The 27649-nt window shown below is 39.2% G+C and overlaps 1 protein-coding gene across 1 annotated transcript in view; it reads right to left on the reverse strand.

The window, feature by feature from the left end:
- Nucleotides 1-27649, reverse strand: part of SNTB1 (syntrophin beta 1) — a 219271-nt gene continuing 191622 nt past the window's right edge. The window contains exons 5-7 of the mRNA XM_060116180.1: nucleotides 8711-8907; nucleotides 3381-3571; nucleotides 1-93 (exon numbers count right to left, since the gene is read on the reverse strand). Of these exons, the coding sequence (XP_059972163.1) occupies nucleotides 1-93; nucleotides 3381-3571; nucleotides 8711-8907 (481 nt within the window). The remainder of the gene's footprint in view (nucleotides 94-3380; nucleotides 3572-8710; nucleotides 8908-27649) is intronic.

Genomic DNA, 27649 nt, shown 5'->3' on the forward strand with positions numbered 1-27649 from the left:
TCAGGCCACCAACCCCAGCCTTGTAATCTTAGCTGACAGGAAGGAATGAATGATGAAAACAATCGGCTTGGGGCAGGAATGAAGGTCCAGTTGCTGAAATTCAAAAAGAAGAGAATCTGAAAGATTTTCAACTAATGCTTGATACAAAATAGTCATTTACACATCAAACAGATCTGTGCACTTCCTGCTTTTAAGCGTTAACTGGAGCAATTGTGTTTTTAAATCCTTGCCCCCCAGTGAGATAAAAAAATAACTCTTTGAACTTACTCCTTACATCTCCTATATCTTTTTTTCCAAAATAAGTTCTGTGAAATTTACACATACCCAGAGCATAAGTATCAGTGTTGCCCTTCTTTTTTTTTATTTTTTTATAAGTTTATTTATTTATTTGTATTTATTTATTTTTGGCTGTGTTGGGTCTTCGTTTCTGTGCGAGGGCTTTCTCTAGTTGCGGCGAGCGGGGGCCACTCTTCATCGCGGTGCGTGGGCCTCTCACTGTCGCGACCTCTCTTGTTGCGGAGCACAGGCTCCAGACGCGCAGGCTCAGTAGTTGTGGCTCACGGGTCCAGTTGCCCCGTGGCATGTGAGATCTTCCCGGACCAGGGCTCGGACCCGTGTCCCCTGCATTAGCAGGCAGATTCTCAACCACTGCGCCACCAGGGAAGCCCCAGTGCTGCCCTTCTTGACTGTCTAAACCATTGATTTTTGGTATCACGATAGTGCTATTATTTATGTTGGATTAGGTACAGTATGAAGCAGTACTAAATTTCACATCATAGGTTTGAGTCCTGGTTCTAACACATTTTAGATGTGTACATAATCTTTGACAAGTCACTGAAAATTTTTCCCAGGCCTGTCTAACTCACAGCGGGTAGAGTATTAAAATGAGATACCGTATGTGAAAATTCCTTATAAACCATAAAATGCAGAACCCAGGTTTTGAAGCAGCTGTGTCCTCACTGTCCTATACTCATGGATTGTTGTAATCATGTACATCACTTGTCTGTTAAGACCCCCTCTAAAGTTTTATCTTTCTCCATGTGTTCCTACTGGGCTGGCACGTGGTCAGAGCCTAATAGGCTGAATTTTTATCACCTGACCTAATTCATGAGCACTGAGTGTGTCGCTCCCAATTCTCATCCACTGTCCCCAATTCTGTTCTGATGATGACACAGTTGGGGAATAACAACCTGATCATAAAATAACATCCAGCAAAGTTAAATTGTATTTAGCATCCAGCAAAGTTAAGTTGTATTTAGCATCCAGCGAAGTTAAGTTGTATTTAGCATGAACCAGGTGCTGTGTTAAATATTTTCTATATACTATCTTATTTAATTTTCACAAAATCACTATGACGTAGCTATTGTTACTATCTCTATGTTTTATATGGGAAACTAAGATTTGGAGAAGTTATAAAATTTTCTGAGATCATAGATCTTGCAGTAAAGAGAAAGCATGGACTCAAACGCAGGTCTATCTGATGCCAGAATCTGGGCTTAATCACCATATTCTATTTCACTAACAGAATGCAACTTTTAGAAGTAACCTTAAAGATTATCTACTTCAGTCCCTGTATGTTATGGATACTCAGATCCAGAGAAATAAAAGGACGTGCGTAAGACAACTGGTGAGTTAGTTCCACACTCAGAAAGAGAGCGAGGGTCTCCTGACCCTCAATTTATTGCATTTTGTACAGCTCACCTCTGTTCCTTTCCTCCTCCCTGGCACCTGCCTCTGGGGGTTGCATAGCTAGACCCTGGGGGAGCTGTGTCTGAACTTGAGCTTCTCAGCCTAAAATATTGGCAGCAAAAAATCAGTCCTTCCTAAGCCTTGCAAGTCAGGTCGTAATTACAGGCAGAAAGGCTGAAATTTAGACATAAGTGATTTTTCCCTCATGGGCAAAAATAGCCTTGAATTTTCAAGCCATGGATAAAACAGGAGACTGCTTCTTGTTCTTTTCCCTGCTGCTAGGGAGTAGTCACCCTTAGGAAAAAGTGCACAGCTGGGTGATGGATAGAGCAGCAACTGAACCAGAAGCGTTCTCAGCAAAATGGACTTTCCAACCACTTTCTTCTTTCCAAACTGGTGCTTCAGGCTGAATTTACTGATTGAACACACAAATAAACAACAAAATTCTATAAAATTCTGCGGATCCATTTTAAAGGTTAGAAAAATGACTGGCTGGTAATTGTTCTCAGAAAGTGAGTTCAGATCACCTGTCAGCCACGGGGCACTGACTTCATCATGACTCCTGTGACACCCATAGGAAGAAAGGGGGTACTGAACTGGGGCTAGTAGTAGTGCATGATCTAGGACAGTGGTGCTGAAACTGAGATTTCAGGCTCCTATGCTCTTTCAAGTGTGGCCCTGGCCCTTTCCTTCAGAGAGACGGGAGTAGGGAGGGGGAGAATTGTTCAAGGCCAGTAGCTGAGTTAAAATGACTAGATCTTTAAAATTGAGGTTTATCTCTGCATTTTATATATCCCCTGTCCCCGTTATCAAGTGTGAGTCAACAGATATTTGTTGACTAGGAAGGACCTAGACAGAGACTAGTTGTTCCAAATCAAGGTCCTGTTTGAAGTTTTACATTCCACAGCTTAAATGAGATGCTATGTCTTCTTGAGAACTATACTTGCTAGAAAGTAGAAGAATGTGCCACTTTCACCCTTCAGTGGAACTAGAGTAACATATTTCTTCACTATGGTAAGCAGTAACGATCACAGGAAATCATGATTTTAAATACATGGGCAATTTGCAATGCTATGAGAAGTATAGATGTTATGTTAACTGACAAACTTGCTGATCTTGTTGGACGCTTTTTGATATGAGCTCAAAACTTCTGGGTCCTTGTCTGGCCCTCTCTCCACTCGGGTAGAGTTGACCAGTTTTGCTGGGTTTCCTCACTGCCCCCTCCACTCTGCCGCTTCCCACCCCCTCCCCGTCTGTACTCTTCATGCTCTCTGCTCCTTTGAGACCCCCTAGGCTGCCAGGACTAGTGTTTTACATCCCTACATCCCTGACACCTAGCACAATGCCCAGGTTAGATCAGACGCTTGATACTTTTAAACAATGAATGGTATATCTTAAAGCTGGTGGGACCCTCCCTGAAAAGAATTTAATGCTGACTTTGTAAAGGATCCTTTCCTTTGATTCAAATATTTCTGTAATATTCCCATGGAAAATGAGACCAAAGTAAAGAACTGTGAAAAATTGGATCCCCTCACTGTTTTTAAAGGTTCAATTAATACATGAACCTGTAAGTACTTTGTAAATAGTCAAATGCTAAATAAATACAGGCAGCGTTATGTTTGCAGGCCATAATCGGTGTATTGCAAGACAAAATATACGAAACCACACTGTCTAAAGAAAAGTGTACTTACAAGCTCTCCATCTTTGCCTCCAAAATCTAAATACAGCATCCTGATTCCATCATCTGAAGACATTTTCAGCTTTTCATAAGGAGCCTGTATGATTGTCTTGGGAAAGACACCCTCCTGTGGTTCAGTGGTAATAGAAAATCCATTCTCATAATGTATGGTCAACCGGCACTCCTGGTTTTTATAGGTGCAAGCTGAGAGAAACAGAGGGAGACAGGAGTATGAACAGTGGAAGCCCATCCATTTTCCAGGCACTTAAGCTTCTTGTCTCCCCAAACCCAGGGCCCAGCCACCAACTTCTTCCTAAAGTTAAAAATTAATAATCATGCATGAAAATATTCTCCTTAGATTGATTGTCATATGGTAATTTAACTTGCCCTTTGAAACTAAGGGAAATAAACTGAAAGAAATTCCTTTTGCTGGGATTTACTGAATTTTGTCTGGGCTCTAGCCCTTATATGATCATCTGACAACATGTATGTAGGGAGACGGGTGTTCCAATGGCGTTGTATCAAGCTGGAAAAAACTGACATTTAATTTAGAGCAAGCTACCTCTGATCATCGTCAACACACACACAATCAATCGATCGATTGATCGATCAATCAACGCCATGTCTACCACCTGGTGAAAGAAGCAAGCAATCCCCCAGTGACATTACCCAAGTTAACAAAAACACATGTAAGAAGTCAGGAGTGAGTAGTGAAAAAAAAAACCTGATTTTTAATTTTAAAAAAGTTGAATAAAGCTCATTTTATAAACAGAAAGAAGTGCTTTTGGAGTTTCCCTGATGATCTGATCGTCTTGGGTCCTGGAAAAGCTGCTGTTGTAGATCGATGTCAGGTGTGGCACCTTCGGTGAAGGATGCTGTTTCCTCCCTCTGTCCAGTGTGGTATTCAGGATCCTCAGCTGGTGTCCACAAGGTGCCCTCTGATCCAACGGAACAAAAGTAAAACCTTTTGATCAGGTTAGGTGCCAGCATTTATCTGTGGTCCACCTTGCGTTTAGGAAAAGAGACCAGCACTCTCAGATTATGAGCTGGACAGGGGGACTGCCACCTGATTCCAAGTTCCCATTAGGAAGACTTGTGAGTGTTTAAACCCTTAATCAAAAAGTTCTGGAGGGAATTCCCTGGCGGTCCAGTGGTTAGGACTTGGCACTTTCACTGCCGGCCCCCAGTTCAATCCCTGGTCGGGGAAGTAAGATCTCGCAAGCCGCTTGGCCAAAAAAAAAAAAAAAAAAAAAAGAAAAAAAGTATCAGACTGGATTTTTTTGCCTCACAAAACACCACATTTAACAGGCCCTGGCAAGTCAACTGGCTCTGGTCTTCATACACATCTGAAAGCTCTTTGGGGATAGGAGGACATAGGCAGTATTGATTACTGTCTACCATCTTTAGCTCAGCTCAGCTTTATAGACCAAACTGAATTTCACCTCAGCACACTTTAGAAGCAGGACCTTAGATTAATATTATAGGTGATAAAAGCAAAGCTCAGAGAGGTGAACGTGTCACAACCCAGTGGTTTAGATTTCAAAATTCAAGTTCTTTCCTTCCAGTCTGTCTCGTACAGCCTTCTCACGCTCTGGTGCTCAGGATACAGAGGCATGTGGGGAGGGATCTTGGCGAAGAGGCTCTCAGACTAATAACTGGGGTGGGGGGAGCCCCTCAGAGTTTGGGGGAAGAAACAGAGTGTCTATCTGCCCACAGAATGAGGTGGCTTTTAATTGGTTAAAACATATACCCCTTCCTCCGACTGACCGCAGCCATCTTTCAACTTGTAACAAAGGGTTGATATTTTCCAAAGGTGCATTCTCTAATGAGTCCTGGAAGGAGCCCCTTGGCAAGTCTTAAGTTATCCTCTCAGAAGGGCCCTAGACCCCTGCCACCCGTCCAGTTCAAGGATGACCAAAACATAACATAGACACGGCATACATGTAGTTATGACTTCCCATCTTGAATCCTCGTTTTTGAAAGTTTTCACTTCTAACATCTGCAGAATATGTGGGCACCTGAGCTCTAAACATGTTTTTTTCCCCCTTCCTCTATGTTTGAATTAGAAAGCTGTGCCACTGGATGGTTTGAATTAACTGACTGTGGTTACTTTTCATTTTAATTGACCTAAAGTGGTATTCGTGGCCTTTATATAAGGTAATCAGTTATCTGAAGACGTTCTTAATCTACACAGGATAAATTGAACCCATTATCAAGTTAATTGAAGCTCTGATTAAAACATAAGCCCCTCCCCCCAACTCTCTGCAGGCATCTTTCCATTTGAAACTGGGCTGCACCTTTGGCCATTTCCATAATTTCTTCTCTCCCACCACCCAGCTAGCTCAGTCCACACAATTCTTTGTTATTCTCCTTTGGCTGGTCTATTAACAGCCTCATTGTTTTCCTGTCAAAGAAGAGTTTAGCTTACTGAGAGAAGGATTTTATGAAATTTGTGGAATGTAAACTAAACCAAACCCCTTTGGCCATCTTCATTCTCTTCTAGAACACCCCAGAAGTTGTTGCAAGGAGTCTGGACTTCTCTGCAATTACACATATAACTTCATTAAATTTAGTTTTCAGGTGACTTGAGCCTTTTCCAACTCAGGTTTGAAACTCTACTTTTTTGTGCCATACAGAGTAGGCATCAAAAATAAAAACTTCAGTGACACTCTGAGAGACATTTCCAACAATGTTGGAAAATATTGGGGGGGTACTAACTAGTTTCAGGATAATTTTTAAAAGACAGTGATTATCTCAGAGATGCTGCAGCAGAAATTCTACAAAACATCTGGTTTTTCATGTTTGCACCAGTAAAGGAAATGTGGAGAAACCCTACTACATGTTGACGTGGGTCCCGTCTTGTAGAATCCTCCTGGGTGCTGGAGGAAGTTGCACCCTAGTGCAGTACTGCACACAGAGTGGTCCACAGACCAGCAGCATCAGCACTGCCTGGTATCGTACTAGATGCAGATTCTCAGGCCCCGCCCCAGAACTGCTGCGTCACAGTCTCTAGGGATGGGCATCAGCAATCGGAGGCTTCTGAGGGTACAACTAAAAAGCTTTGTTTTTGTTGTTTTCAGTGTGACTACAGTTTGGAAACACTGTACCTAAGGGGTCTTTTTTAAGGCCAACTTAATTTATTTTAACCTAAAGTAAACACAAAATGTCTTGTTTTTATATGGCATCCCTCCCTAGGTGAAACACCTAATTCAGGCACCACAAGAGACAGATATTCGTTTAGGATAGAGGAATAGTTCTGCTTCAGAGCAGAGATGGAGAAAGGATTTATATTCCACTTAATTAATTCTTTTTAAAAGAATTTTTTTAATGTGGTAAAAGTTACATAATATAAATCATACTATTTTAACCATATTTAACCATATACTGTTTTAACCATATTTAACTATTTAACCAGTTCAGTGGCACTAAGTACATTCACATCGTTGTGCAACTCTCACCATCATCCATCTCCCAAATTTTTCACCTTCCTAAATGGAAACTCTGTCCCCACTAAACACTAACTCCCCATTCCCCCTCCCCTGCCCACCTCCCAGCCCCTGGCATCTACCAATGTACTTTCTGACTCTATGAATTTGGCTATTCTACATACCTCGTGTAAGTGGAGTCAAACAGTATTTGTCTGCATCTAATGTATATTGCAGTGCATTTTTAAGGTTAACTTACTATATGTCCTTCAAACAGATTTTACCGTCTTTCCCCCCACCCCATGCTATACAGTAGGCCCTCCCCAGCCATCTATTTCATACACACTAGTGTATATACGTCAATCGCAATCTCCCAATCTATCCCACCCCTGAACTTGGTGTCCATACGTTTGTTCTCTATGTCTGTGTCTCTATTTCTCCTTTGAAAATAGGTTCATCTGAACCACTTTTCTAAATTCCACATACATGCATTAATATACGATATTTGTTTTTCTCTTTCTGACTTACTTCACTCTGTATGACAGTTTCTAGGTCCATCCATGTCTCTGTAAATGGCACAATTTCATTCCCTTTTATGGCTGAGTAATAGTCCATTGTATATATGTGTCACATCTTCTTTATCCATTCCTCTGTTTGCTATGGGTTTGTCGTATGTGGCCTTTGAGGCCATATGTTGAGGTAGGTTCTCCCTATGTGCCCACTTTCTGGAGAGTTTTTATCATCAATGGGTGCTGAATTTTGTCAGAAGTTTTTCTCCATCTATTGAGATGATCATATGGTTTTTATTCTTCATTTTGTTAATATGGTGTATTGCATTGATTGATTTGTGTATATTGAAGAATCCTTGCATCCCTGGGATAAATCCCATTCGATCATGGTGTATGATCCTTTTAATGTGTTGCTGGATTCTGTTTGCTAGTATTTTGTTGAGGATATTTGTGTCTATGTTCAACAGTGATATTGGTCTGTAATTTTCTTTTATTGTAGTATCTTTGTCTGGTTTTGGTATCAGGGTGATGGTGGCCTTGTAGAATGAGCTTGGGAGTGTTCAATTTGAGAAGGCTAGGTGTTAGCTCTTCTCTAAATGTTTGATAGAATTTGCCCGTGAAGTCATCTGGTCCTGGACTTTTGTTTGTTGGAAGATTTTTGTTGTTGTTGTTGTTGGAAGATTTTTAATCACAGTTTCAATTTCATTACTTGTGATTGGTCTGTTCATATTTTCTATTTCTTCTTGTTTCAGTCCTGGAAGGTTGTACCTTTCTAAGAATTTGTCCACTTCCTCCAGGTTCTCCATTTTATTAGCATATAGTTGTTTGTAGTATGATCCTTTGTATTTCTGTGGTGTCAGTTGTAATTTCTCCTTTTTCATTTCTAATTTTATCGATTTGAGTCCTCTCCCTTTTTTTCTTGATGAGTCTGGCTAAAGGTTGATCAATTTTGTTTATGTTTTCAAAGAACCAGCTTGTAATTTCAGTGATCTTTGGTATTGTTTTCTTGGTTTCTATTTCATTTATTTCACAACCTTAGAGGTCTTGTGGGAAAATCCTGTTCATCCAGAGCAGATACCATCAGGGCTTTCTACATGATGGAAATGTTCTAGATTTGCACTGTCTATCATGGTAGAAATGACATCTGACTATCCAAGTTACCCACTTTTCCTGAATGAAGATGAGATAAAGCTTTTCACAATCAAACCCCTAGGTTCCATGTTAGTAGGGCATTCAGTGCCTTAATTTAGAAGAATTTTAAATTTACCTCTGGAATTTAAGTTTATCTCTGGAATTTTAAGTACCCCAAATGGCCAGTAATGGAAACAATTTTGAGGCTGTGGTGGAGTAGAGGGTGCATTCTTTCCATAAGGATGTGACATCACAAAACCAAAGCCAACAATGCTCACCTGTGGTGACTTCAATAGTGAGTTCAGCTGAGTTATGGCACCCCTGTACTATGCTCCTTGTCCAATGTGAGAGGTCCCTGCTGATCTCAGCCCTGAAGAGATGCGTTTCAATACCCTGCCTGGTACCAGTTCGTGTTGCAAAGGACAGATCTACACCAGCCTGGGGTGATCCTTTCCCTGGACCTGAATGGACCAGCCTGTTGAGAAAAACAGAGAGAGAGAAATTATCAAAATGGAAACTACTGTATTCACCTGATACACCTGTGAAGAGCCCCAAATTGGTGATTTGCTCTCAATTTTCTGATCCGGAACCAAAAGGTCCACTATATCCTAATGTTCACCATGGTTTTCTGCCATCTCCTCACCCAGTGCCTGGCCAATGGTAGAGTGAGATTAGCATAGTGGCCAAGAACTGTGCATCCGGTTGACTATGCAGAGGAATTGAATATTGTGACTTTAACTTTATTTAGACAAATTCAGCTATACTCACTCAACCAAAAAGGAAGATAATTAAGTAAATGACTGAGAGAACAATTTAAATAATGTGGTAAATCCCATCTCTCCCATTCCATTCCTGGGCATATGTATGACCCAGTAAGAGCATGAGACAAGAAAGGAAATCTATTGTTTCCTGGGTTAGACTTAGTTACCCCCTGTGTTTCTTGTACTTTGGTTCATCTGGCTGCACTGAATGCACTTCTGCATGCATTTCTCATGCACACAGTGTCCAAATGCAAGCAGACAACCAGGGGACTCAGCTGAAGAAGTAGCAATCTGTGTATCGGTGTTAAAGCTTGAAAAAGAACAGTAATGCTGGACTTCTTGAGACATGGAGGAGAACTGCATTTTATGGGAGATTAAAGGGATTTTCAAGAGTGATTTTTTTTAACCTCTTTATTGGAGTATAATTGCTTTACAATGGTGTATTAGTCTCTGCTGTATAAAAATGTGAATCAGCTATACATATACATATATCCCCATATCCCCTGCCTCTTGGGTGTCCCTCCCACCCTCCTTATCCCACCCCTCTAGGTGGTCACAAAGCACTAAGCTGATCTCCCTGTGCTATGCAGCTGCTTCCCACTGCCTACGTATTTTACATTTGGTGGTGTATATATGTCCATGCCACTCTCTCACTTCATCCCAGCTTACCCTTTCCCCTCCCCGTGTCCTCAAGACCATTCCCTACATCTGCGTCTTTATTCCTGTCCTGCATCTAGGTCCTTCAGAACCTTTTTTTTTTTTTAATTCCATATGTATGTGTTAGCATACGGTATTTGTCTTTCTCCTTCTAACTTATTTCACTCTGTATGACACACTCTAGGTCCATCCACCTCACTATAAACTAAATTTCATTTCTTTTTATGGCTGAGTAATATTCCATTGTATATATGTGCCACATCTTCTTTATCCATTCATCTGTCGATGGACACTTAGGTTGCTTCCATGTTCTGGCTATTGTAAATAGTGCTGCAATGAACATTGTGGTATATGTCTCTTTTTGAATTATGGTTTTCTCAGGGTATATGCCCAGTAGTGGAATTACTGGGTTGCGTGGTAGTTCTATTTTTAGTTTTTTAAGGAATCTCCATACTGCTCTCCATAGTGGCTGTATCAATTTACATTCCCACCAACAGTGCAAGAGGGTTCCCTTTTCTCCACACCCTCTCCAGCATTTATTGTTTGTAGAGTTTTTGATGATGGCCATTCTGACTGCTGTGAGGTGATACCTCATTGTAGTTTTGATTTGGATTTCTCTAATGATTATTGATGTTGAGCATCCTTTCATGTGTTTGTTGACAATCTGTATATCTTCTTTGGAGAAATGTCTATTTAGGTCCTCTGTCCATTTTTGAATTGGGTTGTTTCAGTTTTCTGATATTGAGCTGCATGAGCTGCTTGTATATTTTGGACATTAATCCTTTGTCAGTTACTTTGTTTGCAAATACTTTCTCCCATTCTGAGGGTTGTCTTTTGGTCTTGTTTATGGTTTCCTTCACTGTGCAAAAACTTTGAAGTTTCATTAGGTCCCATTTGTTTATTTTTGTTTTTATTTCTATTTCTCTAAGAGGTGGGTCAGAAAGGATCTTGCTGTGATTTGTGTCATAGAGTGTTCTGCCTATGTTTTCCTCTAAGAGTTTTATAGTGTCTGGACTTACATTTAGGTCTTTAATCCGTTTCAAGTTTCTTTTTGTGTATGGTGTTAGGGAGTGTTCTAATTTAATTCTTTTACATGTAGCTGTCCAGTTTTCCCAGCACCACTTACTGAAGAGGCTCTCTTTTCTCCATTGTATATTCTTGCCTTCTTTATCAAAGGAAAGGTGACCATATGCGTGTGGGTTTATCTCTGGGCTTTCTATCCTGTTCCATTGATTGATATTTCTATTTTTGTGCCAGTACCATACTGTCTTGATTACTGTAGCTTTGTAGTGGAGTCTGAAGCCAGGGAGCCTGATTCCTACAGCTTTATTTTTCTTTCTCAAGATTGCTTTGGCTATTCAGGGTCTTTTGTGTTTCCATACAGATTGTGAAATTTTTTGTTCCAGTTCTGTGAAAAATGCCATTGGTAGTTTGATAGGGATTGCATTGAATCTGTAGATTGCTTTGGGTAGTATAGTCATTTTCACAATGTTGATTCTCCAGTCCAAGAACATGGTATATCTCTCCATCTATTTGTATCATCTTTAATTTGTTTCATCAGTGTCTTATAGTTTTCTGCATACAGGTCTTTTGTCTCCTTAGGTAGATTTATTCCTTGGTATTTTATTCTTTTTGTTGCAGTGGTAAATGGGAGTGTTTCCTTAATTTATCTTTCAGATTTTTTCATCATTAATGTTTAGGAGTGCAAAAGATTTCTGTGCATTAATTTTTTATCCTGCTACTTTACCAAATTCATTGATTAGCTCTAGTAGTTTTCTGGTAGCATCTTTAGGATTCTCTATGTGTAGTATCAGGTCATCTGCAAATGGTCACAGCTTTACTTCTTCTTTCCCGATTTGGATTCCTTTTATTTCTTTTCCTTTTCTGACTGCTGTGGCTAAAACTTCCAAAACTATGTTGAATAATAGTGGTTAGAGTGGGCAACCTTGTCTTGTTCCTGATCTTCGTGGAAATGGTTTCAGTTTTTCACCATTGAGAACGATGTTGGCTGTGGGTTTTTCATATATGGCCTTTATTATGTTGAGGTAAGTTCCCTCTATGCCTACTTTCTAGAGGGTTTTTATCATAAATATGTGTCTTGGCATGTTTCTCCTTGGATTTATCCCATATGGGACTCTGTACTTCCTGGACTTGATTGACTATTTTCTTTCCCATATTAGGGAAGTTTTCAACCATAATCTCTTCAAATATTTTCTCAGTCCCTTTCTTTTTCTCTTCTTCTCTGGGACCCCTATAATTCGAATGTTGGTGTGTTTAATGTTGTCCCAGAGGTCTCTGAGACTGTCCTCAATTCTTTTCATTCTTTTTTCTTTATTCTGCTCTGTGGTAGTTATTTCCACTATTTTATCTTCCCGGTCACTTATCCGTTCTTTAGCCTCAGTTTTTCTGCTATTGATTCCTTCTAGAGAATTTTTAATTTCATTTATTGTGTTGTTCATCATTGTTTGTTTGCTCTTTAGTTCTTCTAGGTCCTTGTTAAACATTTCTTGTATTTTCCCCATTCTACTTCCAAGATTTTGGAACATCTTTACTATCATTACTCTAAATTCTTTTTCAGGTAGACTGCCTATTGCCTCTTCATTTGTCTGGTCTGGTGGGTTTTTACCTTGCTCCTTCTTCTGCTGTGTGTTTCTCTGTCTTCTCATTTTGCTTAACTTACTGTGTTTGGGGTCTCCTTTTCACAGGCTTCAGGTTAGTAGTTCCCGTTGTTTTTGGTGTCTGCCCCCAGTGGGCAAGGTTGGTTCAGTGGGTTTTGTAGGCTTCCTGGTGGAAGGGACCGGTGCCTGTGTTTTGGTGAATGAGGATGGATCTTGTCTTTCTGGTGGGCAGGACTGCGTCCGGTGGCCTGTTTTGGGTGTGTCTGTGGACGCATTATGATTTTAGGCAGCCTCTCTGCTAATGGGTGGGGTTGTGTTCCTGTTTTGCTAGTTGTTTGGCATGGGCTGTCCAGCACTGTAGCTTGTTTGTCGTTGAGTGGAGCTGGGTCTTAGTGTTGAGACGGAGGTCTCTGGGAGAGCTCTCATTGATTGTTATTACAAGGGGCTGGGAGGTCTCTGGTGGACCAATGTCCTGAACTCGGCTCTCCCACCTTAGAGGCTCAGGGCTGACACCCGGATGGAGCACCAAGACCCTGTCAGCCACACAGCTGGTTGGCAGGAGGAGTCTTGGTAAAAAGCAGATTCTGGGGAATTCCCTGGCAGTGCAGTGGTTAAGACTCTGCACTTCCACTGCAGGGGGCTTGAGTTTGATCCCTGGTCGGGGTACTGTGGCAAGCACCCAACACTTGAGAGACAGACGGGTTTAAAGTCAGAAGAACTGGATGAAGTGATGCCTCAGTCACTTGCTGGTTGTGGAACCCAGGCACAGCCCTAAAATCCGTGAGCCTGTTTCTCACCTCCGCTCAGCCCCAGGGCTGTTGCAACGTCGTCGTGGCTCTGCCTGTCACCCGGGTCTGGTGCACCTCCAAGGGTGATTTTTACTGTACATGATTTCACACTGACTTTAGAACATACATTCACAGCATAAAAAGTGACTCTCAAGGTAAATATTTTCTAAAAGGCCAGAGGAAACATGAGGAATCAAAGGCTCTCAGAGCTGCCTTCTGAGCAGGCACTGGCTCCTACTTCTCACCTGCCCCCTGTAAACACTCAAATCTCTTATGCTCTCTCCTTCTCCTCCACACCCCAACCTCCTTCTGGGAGAGACTCTTATATCAATAATTTGCAGGAGAGAATGAGTATAATTTAGTAAATATTACTTCTCTCCAGGGTATTTGCATTTTCAGCCTTATCTTTTAATACGGAAAGAAACACTTCAGTATTGGCTAGAGAAATTCCAGGTGTCTATTCACTTGGTGGATGAGAGAGTTATTTTCTTATGCAAAGGGCTTGTTACCTCTAGATTAAAAATTGTACAGAGGAAATCCAAAAGCTTATTTTCTCTTGCAAGCTTAAATATTGTAGACCAAAATTATCACTGAAATAAAACATACTGTAGCCCACTGAATTTCTAGCGACAGGCTCGTATAACTCTGAAGAGCTTTCTTTTACTTACAAAGTTGAAACTCAGTGGGAGATGTGGTCTGCAATGCTGACTTGAAGCAAAAGGTTAACTGAAAAAGGCTTTTGGCTGTACAATTCTTTGAAGATAGAGACATTACAAATGATAACAAATGTTGGCAAGAAGGTGGAGAAAAGGGAACCCTTGTACATGTTGGTGGTTATGTAACTTGGTGCAGCCACTATGGAACACAGTATAGAGGTTCCGCAAAATATTAATATTAGCACTACCATATGATTCAGCAATGCCACTTCTGAGGATATATCTGAAGGAAGCAAAATCAGCATCTGAAAGAGATATCTACACTCCCAAGTTCACTGCAGCATCATTCACAATAGCCAAGATATGGAAACAACCTAAGAGTCCATCGATGGACAAATGGATAAAGATGATGTGGTGCATATATACATAATGGAATATTATTCAGCCTTAAAAAAGAAGGAAATCCTGCCATTTGCAACAACATGGATGAACCTAGAAGCATTATGCTAAGTGAAATAAGCCAGACAGAGAAAGAGAGATTCTGTATGATGTCACTTATATGTGAAATCTTTAAAAAAAAATAAAGGCAAACTTATAGAAGCAGAGTGTAGAATGATGATTGCTGAGGCTGGGGGAAATGGGGTGATGTTGGTCAAAGGGTATAAATTTTTAGTTGTAAGATGAATACGTTCTGAGGATCTAATGAATAGCCTGGTGATATAGTTAATAATATTGTACTGTAGACTTGAAATCTGCTAACAATTAAAATTTGCAAAAAAAGAGGTAACTATGTGAGATGATCGATGTATTAACTTGATTGTCGTAACCATTTCACAATATACATGGACATGAGATCGTCATGTGTATACTTTTATTTGTCAATTATACCCCAGTAAAAAAAATAATACAAGACAGAAGTTCCATGAATCTCATTGAGAGGAGAGTCCAGGACAGTGTGAAGGAAAATGTCTGCTGACATGGGTGCCACCACCCAGGGATTTAACATGTAGAGACTGAGTTGAGTTCGTCGGGAGGGAGGAGGGTGTTTTGTAATAAGAAGGGAACAAGAGTAACTGAGAAGCTGCTGGAAGGTTTCAAAATCTGGGTGAGAGTAGAGAAAATGGAAAGCACTTCTGAAAAGCCTAAGAATTCAAAGGGATTGAGGGTCAGATAAAACTTCATTAAGAAGAAGTATGTACAGAAAGCACAAATTCCTATTGTGTTTTCTTAGTTGCTCAAAAGTGTTCTTCTCCTCAAAGGTGTTTACGTTTTAGTTGCTTCAAGAAATATATCTAGCTCTTCCTTTTAAAATCTTAAAATCTGTGTCAGTTGGGCACAGCTGGCAGGCTGCATGGTAAACCGAAAAGGGACATAGGTTTGGGAGGCATAGCAAACTGCATTAGAACCCTCTTCTACCATTAGTGAAATGTTCCAAGAGTCACCACCTCATAAAGTAGTGTTATAAAGATCCAATGAAATGATCTGTGTGCCGTACTTGTACAGAACCTAGATATGGTTTGTAATCAATAAGTATTATTCCATCCCTTGCCCCTACCTTCTGTTTCCTTACTTTAAAAATATAATTCTTGCCTCATATGATTAGGATTAAATATAAGAAAATATATAAAAAAGATATGCTGTGATGATCTGGAACCAAACCCACAATATCTCTAAGGTCAGCCTGTGATGGATTTGTATGAGTCTGTCATTAAGGCAATCTGAAATGTTTCCTTAAAATATTTTTTAAATGCTCCTTTTATAGAGAAATATAAGGAGACTGAACCTACCAGACATAAAAATATATTTTAAGACTGTATTAATCAAAACAGGTTAGTACTCATTCAGGTAGAAATGGGAAGATCAGTGGAAGTAAACAGAAGATGGCTAATCAAAATAATAATGAGATGGTAATGTTAACCAAAGAGAAACGAAGAGGTCAAAGAGTTTGGTAACAGATTTGGGGTATACATTGGGGCAGCTTCTACATAAATTAAAAAGTATGTGAAGGAATGTATGTATATTCAAGGATTTTCAACGCCATGTTGTTTATAAAAGCAAAAGACTAGGAATACCTGGTTAAATAAGTCATCATATATATATACTCATAGTATGATATACTCAGTTATATATGCTTGTGGAAAGAATGGGATGTATTGATGTTTACAGAAATGAAACATCTATAGTAAAAAACAAAAGTGAATAGACCATTTGTTTAAGAAAAGAAGGTGGGGAAGGAGTAATACACACACTTACATATTTATATATGCTTCTGTGTGTTTATAAAATATTTATGTAAGAACATATAAGAAAATACTAATAGTGGTTGCCCTGGGAAACAGATCTAAAGTAGAAAATTTGACTTCTCATTATATATCTTTTTCTACTCTTATTTGCTTTTAACTGGGTACTTTTTTTTTTAGTTAAAATTACTTTTTTGAAGGAAAGAAAAAAACAAACAAACCTGATTCTTTATGTTCCTAAGGGTACATAAATGTTAAAGGCATTAAAAGTCATGTTTATACACACACAAAAAAAGAAAATATATAAAGGACTTAATCCAGTATTTAGTGCATCATAGTAAGCATTCAATAAAAATTATTTTCCTGATGCCTTCCCTGTTCACGTTCTCACTTTCTATCCACTAAATTTCCACCCAGAGGACATCAACTTTGTCACAGTCCAGGGATAGTGTAAATGTAACACAGAGGCACAAGTGAAGCAAAAAAGAAGTTACACCACCCTGTGAAGAATGTCACATGTTTGTGAATTTCTTACCAATATTTCTTTTTCTCTAGACAGAGTATAAAATTAAAGTCAATAATAACTGGAAAATGCAATTTGTTAGGAATTTTGCATTTGGTAAGTCTGGATATAAAGGAATGAAATTACTAACAGAGTGTAACAAGGTATGAGCAAGCCCTGTATCTAGCTGACCAATAGCAGGCACAGGGAGTCCTTGATGGGGAAATTCACCGTGTTACAGGAAATAATGATTAAAAAAAAAAAGCCCTTTGTGGGGAGGACTATTGGTGTACTTTGTTATTTGTTTCATCACCAAGTTATCATTGAAGAAGAAAAGGGAAGAGGAAAAATGGATTTTTCAACTACCCAAGTGTGAATTATCTAACATTTGTGTCAAAGAACAAGTTGATTTGCAATCTGAAGAACATGCTGAATTATGTGTTCTTTTGAATAGACCAATATTGGTTAATGAAACGTACAGTACTGTATGTAAACTGTGAGACAAAGCAAATTGTCTTTTCTGCTACCTAGTGTGCATACTGGTAACAAAAGGATACTTTTTCCAGATGAAAATCAAATGAACTACATCAGATATCCACACAATGCACTTGGGTACACTTCTTCTGGGTGGGGTACTACACAGTCCTAACAAATTATTTTAGAAACGCATATGTGAATGTGGAGAAGTGCACCTGTACTCATTGAAAGGCTCCAAATATGCAACTGAACTATGTAAAATAAAAGCTTAGAAACAAATCAATTAAACTGTCAAGCAATTTCATGTGTGATTTTATTTCTACTTTTTTTTTTAATTCTTAAATTTTTCTCTAAGCAACATATACCGCACAAGGTAAAGATTAGCTTTACAAGGCTATGGGGCTAAAATGAACCCAAATATTTCACCTTAATTTCTAGAATCAGGACTTCCATTGCACTGAAAAATATATGCATTCTGACTCAGTGTGGAATACATGTTTGTTTAATGTTAGCGGCAGTTCAGGGCTGGAATACTAGATGAACTCATCTGTGTCCTCCTGCCTTGGTTTGTGTCTGCGTTAGTCTAAATTGTCCATGTCTAGCTCCTATTACCTGACACCTGCAGCCTGTGGCTGTGGAATAGCCTTTCTCAGAATAAAGTTAACTGATCCATGTGGGATGAAACCTACACTCATGCCCTCATTAATCCCTTACATGAACCTACTGGCCTCCAGCAAGTGAGTCACGAGGGCTGCTGAGACCTGCCAGTTGAAGTTACACGATCCTTTTGGATTCGGGGGTGCACTGGGGGGCCTTCGAAGAGCTTCCTGCTCTGTTCAAGCCTCTTCTTCCTTCCTTTCAACTGAGCACCAGAAATCACTCAGAACATAATTGGGCGATGAGAGACTGTGTGAGGAATGGGAAGGAGGAAGGGGGCAAGCATACATGTCTGCAGTAGCTGTGGAAGTGTTCAAGCATGGGCTGGTCAGCGACTCCCCCAGGATGGTAGAGTTCTCTCACCTTGGGAGTCTATGGTTGGATCAAAGCCATCCCTGGACTTTGGGCCCTCTTGGGAGAACCACACTTGGAGTAGATGATGTGCTTCTTGGGATCTAAGGTGAGGTAGCGACATTTCCAGCAAGGCTCAGACTGCCTAGGCTGGCAGCCAGCAGGAGTCCTTGGGTGCCCTCTCTGTATGTAAGGTTTGTTGCTCGTGTGTCAAAGTTGACAGCTCCTGGGTAGGAAGATGTTGGGGGAAGCAAACTTGCTGTTGACAGCGCAGTAATTGTCTGGTGCTCAAGACCAAGCAGAGCATGGATCTCCTCAAGGTAGGTGTCCCTCCTCTGGACACCACACATTATTATCAATTCATTTACCCCACTGCTTAAGGTCACCATATCATCATCCCTGATGTCCTTCAAGGTAGGATCCTTGTCCCATCTCTCATTGATTCCGCAGTGTGTAGTATCTTACCTAATTCATAGTCGGTGTTCAATACATGTTGGCTGAGTAACTGCATGAATGCAAGTTTTTCAAAAGTTTTTGAAATGTGAGTTCAATTTTACAAAGAGAAGTACACACACACACACACACACACACACACACACACACACTCATACACAACTGACCTATTTTGAAATCCTTTGAAATTTGGGGCCAGTGAAAAGCTCCTAATGGGCTCTTCATTTGCAGACTGCATTTGAGAACACATTACAGTAGTCAGATTCTGGATACAATGTACCAAGTAAATGTCAGCTGGGCAGTAAGATTTTAAAAGTCATCATTTGGACTTCTGAAAGGGTGGGGCTAAGGACAGAATCTGTCTGCCTGAGTTTTTCCCATCCTGCCAAGAACAGCCTTTTTACATTCCTTTCAAGATTCTTCCCAAAGATCTTTCCTGGTCTGCAGTCTGGGTGGGGTGGGGGGCAGGGGACTCTGAAACACCTATTATTTATCTTTCAATTAGTTTACATTTTTAAGCAAGTGTATCCTTAAAAATACGACCATCTGTCTCTCATCTGCGGTGGGGACTACACTACAGAAACCAAGGAAATGCTGTCTCCCTAGAGAAGATAACTTTCTTACCCAGCTAGAAAAAATACTGGCACCCTGGGACAGGGTTTCAAGGTGCAGTTCACACCCAATTTCTTTTTTTTTTTTTAATGTTTATTTATTTATTTATTTAGTTTCTTATTAGTCATCCATTTTATACACATCAGTGTATACATGTCAATCCCAATCACCCAATTTATCACACCACCACCACCACAACACTGCGGCTTTCCCCCCTTGGTGTCCATACGTTTGTTCTCTACATCTGTGTCTCAATTTCTGCTCTGCAAACTGAATAATCTGTACCATTTTTCTAGGTTCCACATATATGCGTTAATATATGATATTTGTTTTTGTCTTTCTGACTTACTTCACTCGGTATGACAGTCTCTAGGTCCATCCACGTCTCTACAAATGACCCAATTTTGTTCCTTTTTATGGCTAATAGTCCACTGTATATATGTACCACATCTTCTTTATCCATTCGTCTGTCGATGGGCATTTAGGTTGCTTCCATGACCTGGCTATTTTAAATAGTGCTGCAATGAACACTGGGGTGCACATGTCTTTTTGAATTATGGTTTTCTCTGGGTATATGCCCAGTAGTGGGATTGCTGGGTCATATGGTAGTTCTATTTTTAGTTTTTTAAGGAAGCTCCATACTGTTCTCCATAGTGGTTTTATCAATTTACATTCCCACCAAGTGTGCAAGAGGGTTCCCTTTTCTCCACACCCTCTCCAGCATTTGTTGTTTGTAGATTTTCTGATGATGCCCATTCTAACTGGTGTGAGGTGATACCTCATTGTAGTTCTGATTTGCATTTCTCTAATAATTAGTGAGGTTGAGCAGCTTTTCATGTGCTTCTTGGCCATCTGTATGTCTTCCTTGGAGAAATGTCTATTTAGGTCTTCTGCCCATTTTTGGATTGGGTTGTTTGTTTTTTTAATATTGAGCTGCATGACCTGTTTATATATTTTGGAGATTAATCCTTTGTGTGATGATTCATTTGCAAATATTTTCTCCCATTCTGAGAGTTTTCTTTTTGTCTTGTTTATGGTTTCCTTTGGTGTGCAAAAGCTTTTAAGTTTCATTAGGTACCATTTGTTTATTTTTGTTTTTATTTTCATTACTCTGGGAGGTGGATAAAAAAGATCTTGCTGTGATTTATGTCAAAGAGTGTTCTTCCTGTGTTTTCCTCTAAGAGTTTTATAGTGCCCGGTCTTACATTTAGGTCTATAATCCATTTTGAGTTTATTTTTGTGTATGATGTTAGGGAGTATTCTAATTTCATTCTTTTACATGTAGCTGTCCAGTTTTCCAAGCACCACTTACTGAAGAGGCTGTCTTTTCTCCATTGTATATCCTTGCCTCATTTGTCACAGATTAGTTGACCATAGGTGCGTGGGTTTATCTCTGGACTTTCTATCCTGTTCCATTGATCTATATTTCTGTTTTTGTGCCAGTACCATATTGTCTTGATTACTGTAGCTTTGTAGTATATTCTGAAGTCAGGGAGTCTGATTCCTCCAGCTCCGTTTTTTTCCCTCAAGACTGCTTTGGCTATTTGGGGTCTTTTGTGTCAATATACAAATTTTAAGATTTTTTTGTTCTAGTTCTGTAAAAAATGCCACTGGTAATTTGATAGGGATTGCATTGAATCTGTAGATTGCTTTGAGTAGTATAATCATTTTCACAATATTGATTATTCCAATCCAAGAACATGGTATATCTCTCCATCTGTTGGTATCATCTTTAATTTCTTTCATCAGTGTCTTATAGTTTTCTGCATACAGGTCTTTTGTCTCCCTAGGTAGGTTTATTCCTAGGTATTTTATTCTTTTTTGTTGCAAGGTAAATAGGAGTGTTTCCTTAATTTCTCTTTTAGACTTTTCATCATTAGTGTACAGGAATGCAAGAGATTTCTGTGCATTAATTTTGTATCCTGAAACTTTACCAAATTCATTGATTAGTTCTAGTAGTTTTCTGGTGGCATCTTTAGGATTCTCTATGTATATTATCATGTCATCTGCAAACAGTGACAGTTTTAATTCTTCTTTTCCAATTTCTATTCCTTTTATTTCTTTTTCTTCTCTGATTGCCATGGCTAGGACTTCCAAAACTATGTTGAATAATCGTGGTGAGAGTGGATATCCTTGTCTTGTTCCTGATCTTAGAAGAAATGCTTTCAGTTTTTCACCATTGAGAATGATGTTTGCTGTGGGTTTGTCATATATGGCCTTTCTTATGTTGAAGTAGGTTCCCTCTATGCCCACTTTCTGGAGAGTTTTTATCATAAATAGGTGTTGAATTTTGTCAAAAGCTTTTTCTGCATCTATTGAGATGATCATATGGTTTTTATTCTTCAATTTGTTAATATGGTGTATCACATTGATTGATTTGCATATATTGAAAAATATTTGCATCTCTGGGATAAATCCCACTTCATCATGGTGTATGATCCTTTTAATGTGTTGTTGGATTCTGTTTGCTAGTATTTTGTTGAGGAGTTTTACATCTATACTCATCAGTGATATTGGTCTGTAATTTTCTTTTTTTGTAGTATCTTTGTCTGGTTTTGGTATCAGGGTGACGGTGGCCTTATAGAATGAGTTTGGGAGTTTTCCTTCCTCTGTAATTTTTTGGAAGAGTTTGAGACGGATAGGTGTTAACTTTTCTCTAAATGTTTGACAGAATTCACCTGTGAAGCCATCTGGTGCTGAGCTTTTGTTTGTTGGAAGATTTTTAATCACAGTTTCAATTTCAGTCCTTGTGATTGGTCTGTTCATATTTTCCATTTCTTTCTGGTTCAGTCTTGGAAGGTTATACCTTTCTACGAATTTGTCCATTTCTTCCAGGTTGCCCATTTTATTGACATAGACTTGCTTGTAGTAGTCTCTTAGGATGCTTTGTATTTCTGCGGTGTCTGTTGTAACCTCTCCTTTTTCATTTCTAATTTTATTGATTTGAGTCCTCTCTCTCTTTTTCTTGATGAGTCTAATGGTTTATCAATTTTGTTTATCTTCTCAAAGAACCAGCTTTTAGTGTTATTGATCTTTGCTATTGTTTTCTTTGTTTCTATTTCATTTATTTCTGCTCTGATCTTTATTATTTCTTTCCTTCTGCTAACTTTGGGTTTTGTTTGTTCTTCTTTCTCTAGTTCTGTTAGGTGTAACGTTAGATTGTATACATGAGATTTTCTTGTTTCTTGAGGTAGGCTTGTATAGCTGTAAACTTCCCTCTTAGAACTGCCCCTGCTGCATCTCATAGGTTTTGGATCGTTGTGTTTTCATTGTCATTTGTCTCTAGGTATTTTTTGATTTCTCCTTTGATTTCTTTAGTGATATCTTGGTTATTTAGTAACGTATTGTTTAGCTTCCATGTGTCTGTGTTTTTTTTCCCTGTAATTGATTTCTAATCTCATAGCATTGTGGTCAGAAAAGATGCTTGATATGATTTCAATTTTCTTAAATTTACTGAGGCTTGATTTGTGACCCAAGATGTGATCTATCCTGGAGAATGTTCCGTGTGCACTTGAGAAGAAAGTGTCATCTTCTGTTTTTGGATGGAATGTCCTATAACTGTCAATTAAATCTATCTGGTCTATTGTGTCATTTAAAGCTTGTGTTTCCTTATTAATTTTCTGTTTGGATGATCTGTCCATTGGTGCAAGTGAGGTGTTAAACCCCCCCCACTATTATCTTGTTATTGTTGATTTCCTCTTTTATAGCTGTTAGCAGTTGCCTTATGTATTGAGGTGCTCCTATGTTGGGAGCATATATATTTGTAATTGTTGTATCTTCTTCTTGGATTGATCCCTTGACCATTATGTAGTGTCCTTCCTTGTCTCTTGTGACATTCTTTATTTTAAAGTCTATTTTATCTGATATGAGTATTGCTACTCCAGCTTTCTTTTGATTTCCATTTGCATGGAATATCTTTTTCCATCCCTTCACTTTCAGTCTGTATATGTCCCTAGGTCTAAAGTGGGTCTCTTGTAGACAGCATACAGATAGGTCTTGTTTTTGTATCCATTCAGCAAGCCTGTGTCTTTTGGTTGGAACATTTAATCCATTCCCATTTAAGTTAATTATTGATATGTATGTCCCTATTACCATTTTCTTGATTTGGGGGTGTTTGTTTTTGTAGGTCCTTTTCTTCTTTTGTGTTTCACACTTAGTGAAGTTCCTTTAGCACTTGTTGTAGAGCTGGTTTGGTGGTGCTGAATTCTCTTAGCTTTTGCTTGTCTGTAAAGCTTTTGATTTCTCCATCGAATCTGAATGAGATCCTTGCCAGGTAGAGTAATTTTGGTTGTAGGTTCTTCCCTTTCATCACTTTAAGTATATCATGCCACTCCCTTCTGGCTTGTAGAGTTTCTGCTGAGAAATGAGCTGTTAACCTTATGGGAGTTCCCTGGTATGTTGTCATTTTTCCCTTTCTGCTTTCAATAATTTTTCTTTGTCTTTAATTTTTGCCAATTTGATTACTATGTGTCTTCGCGTGTTTCTCCTTGGGTTTATTCTGTATGGGACTCTATGCACTTCCTGGACTTGGGTGGCTATTTCCTTTCCCATGTTAGGGAAGTTTTCAACTATAATCTCTTCAAATATTTTCTCGGTCCTTTCTCTCTCTCTCTTCTCCTTCTGGGGCCCCTATAATGTGAATGTTGTTGCCTTTAATGTTGTCCCAGAGGTCTCTTAGGCTGTCTTCATTTCTTTTCATTCTTTTTTCTTTATTCTGTTCCAGAGCAGTGAATTCCACCATTCTGTCTTCCAGGTCACTTATCCGTTCTTCTGCCTCAGTTATTCTACTATTGATTCCTTCTACTGTATTTTTCATTTCAGTTATTGTATTGTTCATCTGTTTGTTTGTTCTTTAATTCTTCTAGGTCGTTGTTAAACATTTCTTGCATCTTCTTGATCTTTGCCTCCATTGTTTTTCCAAGGTCCTAGATCATCTTCATTATTATTATTCTGAATTCTTTTTCTGGAAGATTGCCTATCTCCATTTCATTTAGTTGTTTTTCTGGGGTTTTACCTTGTTTCTTCATCTGGTACATAGCCCTCTGCCTTTTCATCTTGTCTGTCTTTCTGTGAATGTGGTTTTTGTTCCACAGGCTGCAGGATTGTAGTTCTTCTTGCTTTTGCTGTCTGCCCTCTGGTGTCACACCCAATTTCTAAGTTTTATCTGAAACTGATTGAGAAGCCCAAGGACATATTTTGTTCCCTCGGTACAAAATTCAGATACACATTTCCATGGTTGGAAGCAAAGCCACAAACTCTAGCAAGATTTTACACTCCCTGTTAGCAAGGAGTGTAGATAGTTGAACAAATGAATAGGACCATATAACATGAGAGAGTGGGGCAAGAGAATAAAGCCATAGGTAGGAGGGGACATAGCAGAGAGGCAGATACCCCAATGGCTCTTTGCCAATGGTATGATGTTGACAAGTTTCTTAAACTCTTCATGCCTTGGGTTCATCAAATGCAAACTGGGGTTAGCAATATGTCAGGATGAAATGAGTTACAGGAATACTGTATGGAATAGCACCTGGCACAGAATATATAGTAATAGTCATTATTATAATTAATATGATCTGGGCGGCACTTTTTATTTCATTATCCCCTGCTGTACACTTAGCACCTAGAAAAACTCCAAGCACATGGCAGGCGCTCAGTAAATATTTTTTAAATGAATGACTAAATGAACAGCTAGACTACAAAGGGGACTCTTTTCCAAGAAGTTTGTGATTAATTACTGCTATGAGATATTGACTTCTCTTCCACCCTCCATCCTTCAACCACACCAAACAGTAGTTACGGCTCAATCCAAAGAATTTGGTTTGCATGCACTAAATGCTAATTTCCAGATTAATTCAGTCCTTAAAAAAAAGTGATCTTGAAAGGTATCTGGGATTGGATGTTCTATGAGATTAGGCTAACATCCATTTCCTGTTTCTTCTTTCAAATCCATCTTTAGCAACTGGTGTTTTCAGTAGTAGCTTGGTTGCTTAGGGAGTCTGAGTGTTTTGGGTATTTTTTGGTCTGGGAGTAGAAGGTAATCATCTTATCAAAAAAATGAAAGTCATTAAGATTTTATATTCATGGCTAGCATGGATCCAGTGTACATTTAAAGAATTATATATAATTGGGTCTCTAACCCATTTATCTTTTTATAAGATAAAAAGAAAGTGTGAAACATTTTAAAATTACTTCCAATTCCCAAAGTGGTGGATTCCATGAGGCTCAGAAGGGCTGTGTGATAAGCCCACTTTCAAGTCAAATTCTTTGTCCAAGATTTGGGGGAACAAGGCAGTAGAAATACTCATTCCTGCAGGAGGCCAGGCACATGTTTCTCTATCAATAAGTGAGGTATGACATGAGGCTGCATATTGTTTCTTGATCCTCAGATAAGCCCCTTTTGTCTGACTGGTTTTGAGATAAACAAACAAAAAAATCTATCTCACAAGGGATGCTTATGCACTAATGTAATTCTGCATAGGTGTTCGCATAAAATGTTCCATAAAAAAACATTATTATGAATATCCTTAATTAAAACAAAAACAGTTGCAGCACACAGATTCAGCCAAATTAGTAAAATTACAGATTAGGTAACTGGGTTGCTAAGCAATATTACATCCTCATTTTACTTAATTGCTGTAATTAGCATCTCCCTGCATACCACAATGCAAGCCACACAAAAATAAGTAAAAGAAGGAAGGAAAGCAGAAAGAAAGAAAGAAAGAAAGAAAGAGAAAGAAAGAAAGGGAGGATGGAAGGAAGGAAGGGAGGGAGGGAGGAAGGGAGGAAGGAAAGGCAGCCAGTTAGATCCCTTCAGTGGTTCTGGTGCTCCTCTTGAATACTTTCATCAACTGGTCACCCCTAATGGGGCTCAGCAGTCAACAGACTCTTCAGGAAAGAAGTGAGGGGAAATAATCTCTAATAAACCCCAAACTATCAGACAGGAAGGGCTGCCCAAGAACAAGCATGCTGTCCCTCAGCCAAGAATAACTGAACACTTGCCTCATTTCTACCCTCTAAACTTCTTTCATCTGAATATGGTGGTAAAAGAGTTAGGCAAGGTCCCATCTCTCAGAAAGTTGATATCATTGAGGGATACTGAGTGTAAGCAAAGACCCATAGAACATAGGAGAATGAGCAGCATAACAGATTGGAGCCCAGTTTTGACTAGTTAATGGTATTGCCCAGGTGCATTTCCAGAGACACGTGATCATCCTCCACACATTCCCCATGGCCTCACAATCATTCATAGCCAGCTTCCAGCAGTTATAAAGAGGGAGGAAAGTAGATGCCTACTATGTGAAAAGTTGCACTGATAAACTATCTCGTCTAGCCTCCACAATGACTCTTGACAGTGTATTATGAGCTCCATTTTCCAAACAAGGAATCCATGGTTCTCTGGGGTAAAGTAGCTGCCCAGGACCACATACTGAGGGTCCAGCATTTGAGCCCAGGTCCACAAGACTCTTTCCATCATACCAGGAAAAGGGGCCAAACTCCAGCTGGTCAACTTTAGGTGGGAAGGAAATTAAAGTGAGAGAGTATAATGAAGACTTCAGGTCATCCATGGGCTTAACTCATCCATGTACTTTCCTTTTCCAGGGATAAACAAGACTCACAATCTGATGGATACTGTCACATCATGATCATCCAATGTCTTGGTAAGTTTTTCCTTTCAAGTTCATAGCCTTTTAATTATTTAGCAATTTTAGAACTCTAATTTTTAGATATATTCTTTGAATTGTCTGATTATCTTTACATATTCTTCTATCCCATCTATGCTTTAATTACTTCAACATATATCACTATGGGTATAGAATACATATTATTAAAAGACCTTCAAGTACTTCTCCATGTAAGGTAATGACAATTAATCTCAGCCCTGGTTTACTGAGAAAATAAAACCATGAGTGCATAAACTGAACAATTAGCTCTTACAACATTTGGCTTTTATCTCTCGAATTTTTTTTTAATTCCCCTACTATCAGCCTTTAGTACCATGTTGGCTCCTAACAGGAGCCTGTTAAAAGTTTCTTAAATTGAACTGAAATTCCTTCTCCAAGGAGGAAGCCATCAATTAAGCCACCTACCTGCAATGCTGTTACAGGCAGCATTCAGAACTAACCTTGTGATGTGAGGTAAGGGGTTCCAGGCTCCCTATTTCCATCTCACACTTCCCTCTCCCTATAAACAAACCCACAACTGTTAACTAACCCCATCCTTACATCACAATGACTTTGGTTGAAGACACTACAAGTCCCTGATAAATACAGTATCACAGGTAGGGTCAAATAGGTCCAATTACTTCTCAGTCATTCATACATTAATGCCAATTATTAATATTTTCCCCAATAATCACAGTTGCTAGCATTTATCAATCACTTATTATATCTCAGTAATCTGCTAAACGTTTACATACACTGTCTCAATCGGTCCTATTAATAACTG

This window comes from Mesoplodon densirostris, chromosome 13 (genome assembly GCF_025265405.1).
Source record: "Mesoplodon densirostris isolate mMesDen1 chromosome 13, mMesDen1 primary haplotype, whole genome shotgun sequence".
Classification (NCBI taxonomy): Eukaryota; Metazoa; Chordata; class Mammalia; order Artiodactyla; family Ziphiidae; genus Mesoplodon; species Mesoplodon densirostris.